Genomic DNA, 14,069 nt, shown 5'->3' with positions numbered 1-14,069 from the left:
ACAAGCCAGAACTGCAGCTGGATCTGTATGCAGCCCCACAGTGTCTCGAACGGAAGGAGAGGCAGGCAGTGGGAGTTAGGAATGACAGGGCCTAGGTGTCAAGTTCCCTCTATATCGAGCTCACTGCCTGGCATACAGTGTCACCTGACAGATAAGGAGCTGTGGCTTGCAGAGTGAGCAGGAGACTGTTGAGTTTTTTAAAGCCTGTATCTAGTCAAGGCTTTGTATATGTTTACGCTACTTCTGTATATGTCTCTTGCATCCTTCCTCAGACCCATCAGTGGTCTGAAAGGAGGTTATGGATCCCATTACTGTATCACTCAGTTAAGGGCAAGAACCTCCCTGCAGAGCCAGGCCCGTCCCCCAGAAGCAGCCCAGTAATGGAGAAATGACTTAGCTCTAGAAACACAGGCTCCCAGGCTCTCAGTGGTTGTTGCTGCATACCCATGCGTGGTCACTTGGAGCTGCTCTCTTATCAGCACTTGAGGCCCCTGCAGAAACATAGCATCCTTCCCATTGCAGACTCCCTGGTAGTCCGGGGTGTCCAGGCTTGGGTTCTGGAAGCTCCCAGCTGTCATAGGGACATTACAGCAGCCCACCGGCTGGAGCCTGAGTTTGTCCCCTTTGTCCTTTGACCGTGCTGGTAGGCTGTGCTGAACATTCAAAGACTGAAAGAAGTAACTTCAGGCAAAAGGGTGCTTTTGTGGGATTAGTTTTAATTTTCTCTGCGTGTTTCAACAGTTGAAGAGCAAAAAGCCTCCAGTGGCATCCCACGGGGTTCCTGGAAAGGGGAAGGCTCCGAGCAGCCAGCAGAAAAAGGTGGACTCTGCAGGTGGCGTGAAACGCACAGCATCAAGTGAGTTTCCCCTCTGGCTCCTTGCTTTCTGTTTTGGTACAGTTTGTCAGCTTGAGGCTGGCTGAGCCACTCCTGCAGGAGATGCTGGGCTTGGGGTGTGTTGGGAGGGGGAGCAATGTGCATCCTTCCTCCCCCACACACTCCACTGGCTAGGATCTTTAACCTAGCCTCTGGGACTGTTGCTTGGCTACTTGGTGTGACATTCAACCATGAGGCACTGGGGCTTTGGTCCAGGAGACTCCAGTTTGTGTCCCTAGAACTCCATTGACAAGTCACATAACATGAGTGCAGCCCCTTTGTCTGTCAGATGTGCAAACGGCCGACCACTGTGGTGGATATGGTGGCAGGGGTGCTGTTGGGCACTGAAAGCACAGCCCCTGGTAGAACATGACAGCCAGAGGTCTCACGGCAGGCCAGCCACTGAGCTAGAACACAGGCCAGGCCTTCAGACTTGAGAGCCAACTGTATAGACCAAACAGAGGGAGACATAGCCCGCCCGGGAGTTGAGCAACTCTCCATCTGCAGCTAAATTTGGGTGTGCTAGCTTCTTGAGTTTGTGTTTGCCCTGCCCTCATGCTTTGGGTGGTCCACCATTCAGCCAGCCAGCCAGTTGGTGGGATGTATTCCTTCAGGACATTCCACTTGTGGCTGAGGATGTAGTGAGAAGATCATGCTAGCTTTAAAAGCAGGCCTACGGGCTGCAAGGGGCCCTGCTGGTCCTGGAGCTCCTCCATCAGCCTGAACTAAGCAGGGAAGTGTCCATGCCACATCATGACAAGTCACTATCACTTGGGATTTCTACCTGAGCATTCCAGTCTGCAGCCATGCAGTTGGTAGACCAGCCTCTGTGACAGTGTAGATGAGGCTAGCATCCTTCACCTGGGGTCCTCCATACCTACCTGGTGCAGGAGGGGAAAGGCCTCAGACCTGCACATGCTGGCTTCTGTTTTAGAGTCAGCATGCACAAGGACGCAGAAAGGCTGTCTTTTTCATAGTCAAAGCATGGATGAGCCTTAGGACTTCAGCAACACTTGACTGCTTCAGCCCCAGGGAACCCTTTGCATTCTTGACAGGAGCTTGTCTATGCCTCTGCTTTCAAACCTGCATTTCAAAGAGGCAGGTCAGGGGCCTGCCAGGCTGCCTCCTGATTGTCACTGACTTCCTTTGGCCCTCTCTCTGTAATTTCATTCCCTGATGCCTTGGGTGTGTTTACACTCTTGTTCTTAGTGCTGTTCATTCAGGGAGGTGCAGGAGCCAGAGGGATGAGTCGGCCTAAAATGCCTTGTTAAGCAAGATCTGAATCCCACGTGGGCTCCTTCAGCCAGGCATTTCTTGCAGCCCTCTGCTCGCTTTATTTTATGGATGATTTATCCCAATATCTGGTGGGACCTTCTGTAGGGAATGTTTTATTAACTTTGGTGACATCTAATGGAAACAAAAGAGAAAAATAATTGCATCCTGTGCTTTTGCGGAGTTCAGCCAATTGCATTACAGTTGTATAGAGTTTATTGCGTGGGGGACCGAATGGGGGGGAAATTTATAAGCTGTCATCTGTAGGTTTGTTGGGGGGCATATTGGTGTAGACAGTGGAGTTTGTACAGTTTGGCGTGGAATTTTCTGGAAGTGCTTTGGTTACACGAGACAAGATGGTTAGCCTTGGGCTGCAGATCTGCCGATGTCAGTCTATGGGGATCTTTTTGGTGAGGGGAGTAATGCTGACTGGACATAGAAAATGCACAAATCTCCATGAATATGGCACATTATGGAAGAAGTGATGGTAGGCAGGTACTGCATCAGCAAGCCTCTGATGAGCCAGTCATCTCTGGTTGTCATGGGGGCTGCCTGTGAGTATCTACTTCATCCCAGGCATCTTAGCACACGTTAGTTATCTGTGTTAGGGACATGCATCTACTTTCAAAGACTCACACAACCCTTGTCCCCCCATGGCTTCTACTTTGAAACAGACTGACATGTAGATGGGCAGTGACAGGGGCAGGTGGGGTGGCAGCTGCCCTTGGAGTAGGCAAGTGATACAGAGACGGAAGCCTCACGGCGGGGTCTGGCCAGTCACGTTAGGCTCTCCAGCCCCTTGGCATCTTTTCCAGAGAGGTTTTTCCTAAATTCCTAGCTGGCTGCTCTAAGTTCCTGCTGTGACTTCCCCATAACAACACGCTGTAGCTTAAAGTGCAGGCCAGACTGAAGAGACTGTGGGGCCTGGGTTCAACACTGTGTGAACTGCTATGCGGGCAGCCAGGAAGATGGGTTTCCCCCCACCCCTACCCCCCGAAGCTTTTACTTATTCACTCATTCATTGTTCATTCATTCATTAAATGTAACAGCTATTTATAGAGGACTCATTTGGAGAGTTACTTTAAGTGCTTTGTAAATATTAATTGAATTCTTACAGCTGCCTGTGAATGAGCTGCTCTTATTCCCATTTCACAGGAGGAGAAACTGGGGCACAGATTTGTTCTAGGTCACAGGGTTCCAAGATTGTCCTCTAAATAGTAGGTCTCCAAGTACCACGCACTGCCTTTCTGTCTTCTCATTCAGTGGAGAAGCTCTCCCTATCTGCTTCTTCCAGGCCAGAATCTCAGGCCAAGGAGATGTCTTCCCTCCAGCCAGGGTGAGGTGTTCTTGTAAGAACAGAAGTGGGGGTGAGGAGAGGCTTTGCACATAGAGAGAACTACATAAACTCTAGAAGGTTCGTTGTTGTTGTTGTCCTATTTCACTTTCTGCGTGTGTTTGCCTACGTGCATATCTGTGCACCCTGTGTGTGCCTGGCGACCAAGGAGGGCAGAAGAGGGTGTTGGACCCCCTGGAACTGGAGTGACAGATAACTGTGAGCTGCCATGTGGGTGCTGAGACTCGAATTCTGGTTCTCTAGAAGAGCAGCTGGTGTTCTTAACCACTGAGCCATCCCTCCAGCCCCAATAGAGGTTGTTGTTGACGGTAACAGATACACTGCTCTAGTTTCATTTCTTCTGCTGTAACAAACACCCCAACAAAAGCAGTTTGGGGAAGACAGAGTTCATTTGGCTGATGTTGCAGGTTACAGTGTGTTACTGTGGGAAAGTCAGGCAGGGACTTAAAGCGGCCAGTCACTTCACATTCACAGTCAAACACAGAGAGATTAGATACATGGCCACCTGCTTGATAGCTAGTACCCAGCCAGCTTTCTCTGCTCTTACACATCCCAGGGCCCAGCTCACGCGCCACCCACACTGAGGGTGTGTCTTCCCACCTCAGTTAATAATCAAGATACTCCCTCACAGACATGGCCATAGGTCAAGCTGATCCAGATAATACCTCATTAAGATGCTCTTCCCAGATGACTCTAGATTGTATAGGGTTGGCAGTTCAAACTGTCCAAGTCACTGCCTGCCAGGGTGCAGAATCTGCACTCTGACCCTTATTGGCAATTATTTGAAAGCTTAGGGGAGGAGCCCTGAAGGGATTCCCCAGTATTCCTCTCCATTTGTAAACGTGCAGATCAAAGTATTAGAGGATTTGAGGCAGGTAGAGCCCCAAACCTCCCTTTCCCCTCAGGAGCATCCAGGAGCAGCTCTGCGGTACGCTGAAGAGCCGCTGAGCCACAGGCCTTGGCAGCCCGACCCCTCTGGTCGTGCTAACTCTCGGTGCTCCTTATTCAGATGCTGACCAGTACAAATACGGCAAGAACCGTGTGGAAGCAGACGCCAAGCTGTTACAGTCCAAAGAGGAGGAGCTGCTGAAGAGGAAAGAGGCCCTGCGGAACAGGCTAGCGCAGCTCCGGAAGGAGAGGAAGGACCTGAGGGCCGCCATCGAAGTGAATGCAGGTGTGCGGGGTTGGCTCCGATAGCCCGGGTACCTGTGTCCCCTGGAGTTCTAGAGTCATTCAGCTCACCTTCAGACCTGTGAGCCGCAAGGTGGCATTGCTCCTGGGGTGCTGGCCTTGTGGGGAGCCCAGGGCAGCACAGGGTTGGTTGAGGCGTGAGTGCCACCATAGGCAAGGGCTGTGACCTGACCCCAGCAATTGCAGCCTCAGCTGCTAAGAGCCAAGAAGGTTGGCAGGGTTTGTTCCTTGTCTGAGGTAACTCTGTGGGGCTTCTGTGAAGGAAGGCAGCCCCCAGGGCTGAGAAGTTTTCTCAGGGCTCTGCCTGGGAAGAAGCAGCTCTCTATTCTTAGGAAGGTCTGGGGAGAGCAAGGCCACACCTGGGTTTGGGGACCAGGGGAAAAGACTGTGTTAGTGATCCTGGAAGAGGGACAGTGAGCAAGGAACAGCTGTCAGGGTAGTGGTGTCTGGAGATGAGTGGTACCCAGGCCCAGGCTGTGCCTTCCTCCTGCCAGACCTCCCAATCTGGCTTGGAAACTGACATCTCCCCCTGATCCTGGCTAGCACCCCCGCAGGGGCATGGCTGACTTTTTAGATTTAGCTTCTGCCAGCTGAGAAGGGGAGATGTGCAGCGGATAGGGAAGGTGGCGGGGGGGGGGGGGGGGGCACTGGCTTCCAGGAGGCTTCAATGCTGGCTGAGGTGGTGTATATGCCCTTCATAGTTAACCAGAACCGAACTCTGTCTGAATTATGGGAAGTGATTTGGGGAGCAGAGAACAGGAAGGGGGTGCAGGTGGGCCCGTTAGGATAGTCTGTGGGAGCGGGTTGGACAGGGTGTCAGTATCAGGGGGCCTGGGAGAGATGGAAAGCCGAGTCTGTGACATGGAGGGAGCGTGGATTGACCAGCTTCTCCACCTGCCTGTGTCAAGGCACAGGACAGATGCCGAAGGGTTACAGCACGGTCCCTCAGAGGCCATGCTCCCTGCGTCCTGTGGTTTGGCCACCTCCCTGACTCGGTTTTTTTCTCTGCCCATCTCTGTACATTTCCTGGCCGTGTTGGTCATCGCGCCAAATTTCAAATAAGTAAGTTAACTGACAAGCCCTAGAGAAACGCATGCCAAGTCCTACAGAGACATGGACCATGTTGTTGTTGCTGCTGCTGCTGTTTTTTAAACCACAGCAGCTTATACAACAGCCCACACATAACTGGTAGAATTTGAGACCTGCCGGTCAGGGGCCCCATTGGACACCGTACCCTTTAAGTGAGTGTCGTGAGGCCCCTCAGGCTTGTGGGCAAGACCTGGCAGAACTCAGCTCTGTCAGCCCGTCTGTGAGGTGACCATGTGTCCCTGGGATTTTAGGCAGGAAGCCCCAGGTGGCCCTGGAGGACAAGCTGAAGAGGCTGGAGGAAGAATGTAAGCAGAGGGAGGCGGAGCGGGTCAGCCTGGAGCTGGAGCTGACGGAGGTCAAGGAGAGCCTGAAGAAGGCCTTGGCAGGTGGCGTCACCCTAGGACTGGCCATCGAGCCCAAGTCAGGGACATCGAGTCCACAGGTAAGTGTCCTGAAGGCACAGCACAGGGAAGTGCCCTGTGGTCTCTCAGGCAGCTCGCTCACTGCCATGAGTGGTATCAGGCTAATGTTTGTACATTCCCAGTGTGTGGAAACATTGGCCTCTCTTATGTTCACAGAGTATTTAAAGGCAGTACCGAGTCCATGTCTCTCCTCTGCATGGTCAGATCTGACTCGATGCCAGCTTGTTAGGCAGGAACTCACCCCCAGGAGCACTCCCTGACAGTGCTACCACGGCTCTGGAAGCTGCTGTGACAGTAACACGGTCTAGCCCCTAAATCTGGCATGAGGACGTCAACCTGTCAAGTCTGAGCCCTAACCTTTAGTCATGGCTCCTCATCCTCACCTGACTCAGCTGCTGGGACTTGCTGTTGTCCCCAACTGTCCCCTGGCCAGGAGTAAGCATGGCCTTCAGAGGCTCAGGCCTGGGTGACCATGCTCTGCGGCCTGCTGTGTTCCTGAGGGTCCTGTCTCTGCACTGTGACTGTCATCACCTCCTGGCATTGGTGGCAGCACTCTGTAACAGGCCACTTCCTCAGCAGGGCGGCTTGTTGGGCAGGTGCTTCTGTCACAGACAGCTTACTGCCTGGCCACCCCCAGAGACACCCTCCTGCACCAGCAACCAACACCCACCCAGAGCCAACGCTGCCTCTGATGTCCAAGGGAAGATCCATGCTATCAAAACATTGAGCTGGGAGCGCCCTAGTCAGGAGCCCTCCCAGGAGTTCTGGGCTGACATCCTGCACATCCCAAGTGTGTTTCGGTGCTCTGTGTTATTGATGATAACACGGTCTCCACAGTGCCGTGCTTTCCCAAAGGACGGTTTGCGAGCCTTTGTGAAAGAGCCAGCAAGCCAAAGTCAGGCCCAAGGCAGCTGAAGAGATAAGTTGTTTCATTTTAAGCTTTCCAGAAATTTCTCTCCAGCATGTGCAAAGGGAGAGTGGTCACAGACCCTCAGTGCCACTTGGGGGCCACTTGTTGTCTCTGGTCACCAGCCTAGTGCTGTCTGGTACTGGCAGCTTCTACTACCAGGCTGGATCCTTTCAGTAGCAGGCAGCTCCAGGAAACACTTGCAAACTTAGGAAGCACCGTATGGACGAACAGGCGAGAGGTGGTGAGGGGGGGAGTGTGGGCCCCGGATGCCGCCTCTCGGCCGCAGCTTCTCTTTCTTACATGCACTGGCCAAAGGTGCTCAGGCCCTGGCTGTGGTGCTCCTTCCTAGTTTTGCCCATCTCCAAATCAATTTCTTCTTAACCAAACTGTTTTTTCCTGAGAAATGCCAGTGGCCAAGAACCACCCCTCACGCAGGGCTCTCCTCTCCTTAACAGTCTCCTGTGTTTCGGCATCGGACTCTGGAAAATTCTCCCATCTCCAGCTGTGATACAAGTGATGCTGAGGGGCCCCTGCCTGTGAACAGTGCAGCCGTCCTGAAGAAGAGCCAGCCATCCTCGGGCAGCTCCCCTTGCCGTGGGCACGTGCTGCAGAAGGCCAAGGTGAGCCTCCTGGCAGAGCCGGGTACCCGAGTGCAAAGTGAACCCCACTGCATTTGGCACTCAGCCTCTTCCAGCTCCCACACATACCCTTAGGGACTGGGGTTCAAAGACAACCACCAAACCGGAAACCCAGAGCTTCAGGTGACCTCACAAGTGGACAGACTGCATCCCCTTGGGCTTGCCCTCCTTTGGGCAGCACAGATTAGGCTGAGTGACTGAGTGACCACAACATCCTTTCTAGCACTTTCTAGCACATGCTGTGACTCTCCAAAGAAGAAAGAAAAAAAAAAAAGCCAGAAAGGCATTTTTTCTTTCCAGGCTGTCCCCAGCACCCTGGTCATCAGCCCAGGGTCCCTCCTCTCCTGCAGTCATGGAGAGGAGGGACCAACAATCTTTGCCATGATTAAATCCTAGGGATTCTCAAAGCATGATTTCCAGATAACCAGAGCCAGCACTTCTCATCCACGGTGATAGAAGCAGCTGTAGGTTGAACTGAGCTGACCTGGGTTTGGGACCTGAGTCTAGATGGTGTCCCTCTGTTCTGAGATGGAGGAGGCTGAGCATGCACCCTGCACCGTCTCGAGTCCTCATAGTGCTGGCACTGTGTCTCCTTCAGCAGTTCAAGCCCCTTTCCCAGGAGCTGGAAGCACTTTGCTTTCAGCAGAACAGCTTGCATGGAGGGCAAGGACTGTGCTATGTTCTTCGAGTATCCTGGGATGGTGATAGGCATTGTGCTTGCCCAGCCCCTTAGTGTATGTGCTTCCCCAGAAAGCATGCTTTCTAGAAGGCTCCATGGCTAGTTGGGGAAGAAGGTTACTGAGCTGGCATTCCAGTGGCTTCCCTGAGCATCCATGAGGCCTTAGTCTATAGCCAGCTTCCGCTTTGCAGAGGATCATTTTGCCTGAGCTGTGTTAGAATGAAGCTGTGTGAGCCCTCTCCCAGTTTCTTTACCATCAGAGAAGAGTGGGGAGAAGCCATGCTGTGGGAAAAAAGGAAGCCTGTGACTGCCAGTGTGAGACACAGCCACCTCCAGACAGTTCCCCTGCAGCACAGGAGAGGGGAGCTGCTTCTGGCCCAGCTGGAGCCAGCACACAGACAGGAGGTGCGGAGGCTCTTGTCACTGCAGCTGGTCTGACACAGCCTCAAGAGTGGCCTTGAGCAGGATGGCCCTAGTGTCAGAGGGGCCCCCCTGGACATGAGGTTGGGTTGGGGACATACTGACTAGATTGGAATGTCTCTTGACATTTTTAGAATCAAAAGTTCAAGTGTAATTAATGGCTGATGGCACCACACTGGCAGAAATAAGAACCCTAATGGAGTTGTTGGCAGAAACAAAAACACACACAAAGGCGAGGGAGGGGGCACGGGCACCACAGGCTTGCCTGGTGGCTTAACTCTGCAAAGGAGCACGCCTGGCCAGATTCCCCATCTCAGCCTCCCCAGATACCTCCATGGTGGCTGAGAATAGGTGCTGAGAGGACCATGTCTGAGAGCAGCATTCAGGGCCTGATGCCATCCCTGGGAGTGTGTCCCCTCCACCCATCCATCCATCCACCCATCCATCCACACTTTCCAATGATCACTTTCTTGTAAAATAAGCAAAGCCAACCTGACCTACTGGACATTTCCAAGTGTGTGCCTCGGCAGCATCCACCTCCAGAACTTCATCTTCCTAGACTGTCCCTGACACACCAATACCACCTTCTTCCCTTGCCCCTGGTACCCACCATGATGCTTGAACTTGACTGCCTTGGGCTAAATACGTGGTTCGATGTGGTCCTTACTTACATGGTATCCTGGAGATCATGATGTTCCGGGGTCAGCACTCCCTTCCTTGTTCAGCCTGATGAGTGTCCCTTGTCTGGAGGCCACATTTACCTTTTTGTCCCTGTCGGATATTTGGATTGTGTCTCTCCCTGACTGGCTCCATAGAAGCGGATGTGCTTGATGATTCTTTTGTTCAGGGGAAGCCTGTATTCTGTTGTCTGTGGCTGAGCCCCCACGCTGTGGAGGGCCATGGGGGCTTACGGAAGTTTGTGGTAGCCGGGATCAAACGGCCTGCATTCACACGCGTTTCTTCTCCAGGAGTGGGAGCTGAAGAATGGGACCTAGAGGGAGGCCAGCCGCACCCAGACAGAGACTGCGTCCTGCCACCAGCCTCAAGTGTGATATGTGCGCCTCCCAAAGTGGCCTGCGCATGACTTCAGAAGTCTGGACTGAGTCTGACGCTGACCCTTGGCCAGCTTGCGTGCACGCTCTCTACTGTATGACGGTGCCCTTTAGAAAAGTTTACTTTAAGACTTTGGTGTCCAAATTTACTTCTTAAAAAACAGAAACAAAAGGGGTCAACAAGTTGTTTTGAAGCACCCTCTGGCAGATGGGGCAGTCATGGTTCTGAGGACACCTCAACCCCAGCTTGCAGCCCATGGACCATGTGCCCTTGTGAGATGGAGTGGCCCAAGCCTTCCCCGTGTGCGGCCAGAGCTGCACACATCACCCTGTTTGCCAGAGTCCTGCTCTGCGGCAGCATGAACTCCTTGTGTCTCTGCAGCACTCCCCCCACCCCCCGCCCCCGCCCCAGCCTGTCCCCTTGTCACTGGAGGTGAAGCCATGAGGAATAGTGCTGTGAAGCGATTTTTAAGGTTTGGTTTAGTTTTTGGATAGACATTTTGTCACCAGGATGGAAAAGTTGTCATTCTTTTTACTAGTGTTTTTTGTTTGTTCTCTTTTAAAGAAAACATCCCCCTTTATCACGTGCTATGACTAGATGTTAGGGACTTTTCAGAGACCCTGTTTCCCATTTTATGATGTATTTTGAGAGGCAGCACAGAGCTTTTGGTCCTTGGCTAGCAGTTGTCCTTCCCCTTGACCTGAGACCCCAGCCTCCCCTGCTTCTGGGCAGGAGCTCCTCAGCCCAGGAGACATACGGTCACCATCTACCTGTGGATCTAATCATCGAGGCCAGAGCTTTCTTTGGAAACAGAGCAGGTTCGAGAACCTATAGTCAAGCCTGGAATGTCTTGGAACAGAGATGAATCCTTCCAGAGCACTTCCCTCCAGCTGATAGTTGAAGCTGTGGATCAGAGGTGCACTCCCATGCCAAGGTTCTGATTGTGGGGGCCTCCCCTGCCTGCCTCTTTGCACGGTTTCTTGGATAGTTCAGATGTTCAATATGTGCAGCCTATAGATCATGGGTGGGGATGTCCTCTATCCTAGGGGTCTGAGAGTCAAACTGGCTTTTTTGGGCTTCCAAGGTACTGTCCAGACCTTTCCACCATGGGGTGCTGCAGGCAGTGAGGAGGAGTTAGCCATCTCTGCAGACTAGTTCAGGGCAAGTTATACACAGGCAATGGGCTTGTTCCCTAGACTGAGAACCTGGTGGTGCTATCCTGGAGGCAAGCCTTCCCACCGTAGCCCAGAATGTCCTTAGCACACACAGGAGGAAAGTTTCCGGGCTCTCTGTAGAGTTGCCTTTTGGGCCTGTTCTCTGGGCAGCCTTCATGGTTAGGGTCAGTGCTCTGTGCTTCAGCCCCACAGCAGCTGTTGGAGTCACCAAAGAGCAGCAAGGTGGTCACCAGTGGACAGGGACATCATACCAGACGTCTGACGCTGCTCAGCTGGAGGTCCTCCTCAGACTAGACCAGCGTAGAGCCACTTGCCAGCTCTCTGATGGTGCTTCACCCCAGTGCCTTCCTCCACAGGGCAGTGAGGATTCTTCACACCAGCATCTGTGTGTGCTAACTTCTGCCGGGAAGCTGTGTAGAGGACCAGGAGGAGGGATGCAGCCTGTCCACAGAGCAGCAACTGGGGGCGCCCCTTGGGTCATTACAGGAAGCTGTGACCATTTCGTGTGACATTGGTGCTCTAAAGGAAAGAGAGTTTGACCTGCCACAGACGTCTGCTGCCTGTGGATCTCAGAGTAGCGCTTTTGGCCCTGACGGCAACCTGCTTTGCCAGGAAAGCTGTGCCAGGCTTTGAATGTTACCAAAACAAGGAGAACATGCCCAACTTAACAACCAGTTCTGGCCAGCATAGAGGGACGGCTGTAATGAAGCAGGGATATTAGTGGAGCATCATGTCCAGCAAATAAGCCTCAGATGAGTTTGTTTGTCCTGATGAAGACACAGCAGGGCTCCAGGCTCCTGGCATTCACATCTTGTGCTAAGAAACCTAGGCTTATAATTCCCTCAGCCCTGATGGATCCTGTCAGTTCCACAGAGCCATATAAAGTAGGTCCCAGGGAAGGCAAGGCTCTTGACACAGGGTTCTGCCATCCTGTGTTCCCCTTCATGTTCTTAGATTTGGTCAGAAAGCTAGTTTAAAGCATTTGCTTCAAAATAAGTTATTTATTTGTAAATGTTCAAGAAATATAGTTTTAATTTATGTATGTACATATTGGACACCCATGAGACATCCTGTCAGGATTCTCACAGTGTTCCCATTCTATGATTCTCCCAAAGCCACAGGCATGACCCCGGCCATCAATGGCACAGGTTTGCTTTGTGTGGGACCAGGTGGGCAGAGGGCTGAGCCAGCCCCTTTCTCTGAGCTATTGGGTCACTGGACCATGGGAGGTTCCCCACCTTTTGGGGGCTCTCTTTGTCTGAGGCCACAGTGTTTCTTGGGGTCTACTTTTGTCACAAACTGGCAAGATGTCATCAGCTTTCACAGTCCCCTCCACTTTTCTGTCCGTTCACTAACTAACCCTTTGCATGCAAATCTCATGCTGGCCTGTGGGCTTCCTGTGGTCCCTGGCTGGGGCACAGGTGCAAACCCTCGCCATCACACAGTCTCATGTACCTGTGTTCTTTCAAGGGTGAGCATGGGTCAGTCAGGTTACCCCAGGTGCCAGGAGGACCTGCGAGCTGGGATGGACCCACTGCACACAGAATCCCCCAGAGTCCTTGCTGCTCCCCCGCCTCACACGTCAGTATCTTGACTCTTCCCTGTGCATGCCTTGGTACTGAGTACTGCCTCACCCAGCGGCCCACCTCATCTGTCCACTCATCTGTTTGTCACTAAGCCCACACTGGTGGACTGGAGAATTGGCACTTTTAGAAAATCCACTTTGAAAAGCAATGTCCCACGCCACCAAGGAAGGCTTCTACTGTCTGGGGACTGCAGTCCCCCAGTTAGAATTCACATGCAGACAGCAGTGGGAGTGTCCCTGGTCTCTCCTCCCAAACACAAGGGACAAGGCTGCCCTGCGGTTGACATCCACCCTGTGCTCTGGGGATACCTGAGCCAAGCAAGTGAGACCTCCATTCACAGCCACCCTCACCAGCAGACAGGACACCCCCACGGCCCATTATATGGGTGTGGCAACATCAAAATGGTTGACTATTGTCTTTCTCCCCCTCTTCCTTTTTCTAAAGTAATTTTAAACCAGAAACATTTCAAATCCATGCTATATTTTTAAAGTAATTGAATGTCTGAGTCCTATTCCCACTGACTTACTACTAACCACACCAGAGGCCAGGTTTCTACTGTGAAACGAACTGAAAATAACAGAGAAACTCCTGTGCTGTCTGCACAGCTCAGCCCCAGGAAGAGGCTGAAGCAGGTGTGGCCACGTCACCAGTGCGGGAAGCCCACCCCTTAGTTTTGAGGGAGACCCTTGGCCAGTAGCTGAGGACAATACTGGCTTTGGAAACCTCGGCTTCCCACACGCCCTACTGGATTATCCTTTCAAAGTGGGGTCTTCAATTCACAATTCTTAGGGACCAAAGGTGTTTCTAATAGGATAATGCTTTTAATTGATTTTCTAACAAAGGTTTACTTTGTCTCAACACCAGTTTTTACATTCTAGGTATTCCAAATGAATTGCTCGTGGCTCTAAGTTGTAAAATGTTTTCATGTTATGAATGTAATTATTTCCTTATTGTATTTTTTAAAAAAAAACTAAAGTCATATTTAAAATAATCTTGGAAAGACACAGGCAAAGAAAAGAGAAATTTTTTTTTTAATTAACTATGTTGGTAGCCCATTTGAAATGACTGTAAATATATTTTGATTGTGCAGCTCAATGTATTTAATTCAGAAAGTAAAAATTTTTATGCAAAGAGACTTGCGATGAAAACCCCGAGTTTTCAGCCCATTTCCCCTGTTTTGTAGCCACTTCATCCAACTCTTCCACTTTACAGACTGATTTTCCTACCGTTGTAACTATGTACCCATTGACTGGCGCCCCTTGGCGGAACTTGTTTGTGTATTAATAAAACTGTGCTGCGTGGCCCAGCCTCATGTCCTCCTGACGGTGGCTCGCAGTGCAGTCCAAGACGTCCATTGTTGCTGGAGTCATCATTTCTGGGGGCATCAGAGGTCGATGGACGGGTGG

General features: G+C 51.9%; 1 protein-coding gene across 2 annotated transcripts in view; it reads left to right on the top strand.

The window, feature by feature from the left end:
• The window catches only part of Afap1 (actin filament associated protein 1), a 117,011-nt gene extending 102,996 nt beyond the window's left edge, over positions 1 to 14,015 (top strand). For both annotated transcript variants that reach the window (XM_052736101.1, XM_052736102.1), the window contains 5 exons: positions 742 to 856; positions 4,510 to 4,674; positions 6,032 to 6,222; positions 7,568 to 7,732; positions 9,818 to 14,015. In XM_052736101.1, coding sequence (XP_052592061.1) covers positions 742 to 856; positions 4,510 to 4,674; positions 6,032 to 6,222; positions 7,568 to 7,732; positions 9,818 to 9,844 — 663 coding nt within the window. In that variant the 3' untranslated portion in view covers positions 9,845 to 14,015. The remainder of the gene's footprint in view (positions 1 to 741; positions 857 to 4,509; positions 4,675 to 6,031; positions 6,223 to 7,567; positions 7,733 to 9,817) is intronic.
• The last annotated feature ends 54 nt before the right edge of the window (positions 14,016 to 14,069 follow it).

This window comes from Peromyscus californicus, unplaced genomic scaffold (genome assembly GCF_007827085.1).
Source record: "Peromyscus californicus insignis strain IS unplaced genomic scaffold, ASM782708v3 Scaffold_13__1_contigs__length_99412109, whole genome shotgun sequence".
Taxonomy (NCBI): domain Eukaryota; kingdom Metazoa; phylum Chordata; class Mammalia; order Rodentia; family Cricetidae; genus Peromyscus; species Peromyscus californicus.
Note: the sequence above shows the minus strand (reverse complement) of the source record. Positions and strands in the feature narration are given on the sequence as shown.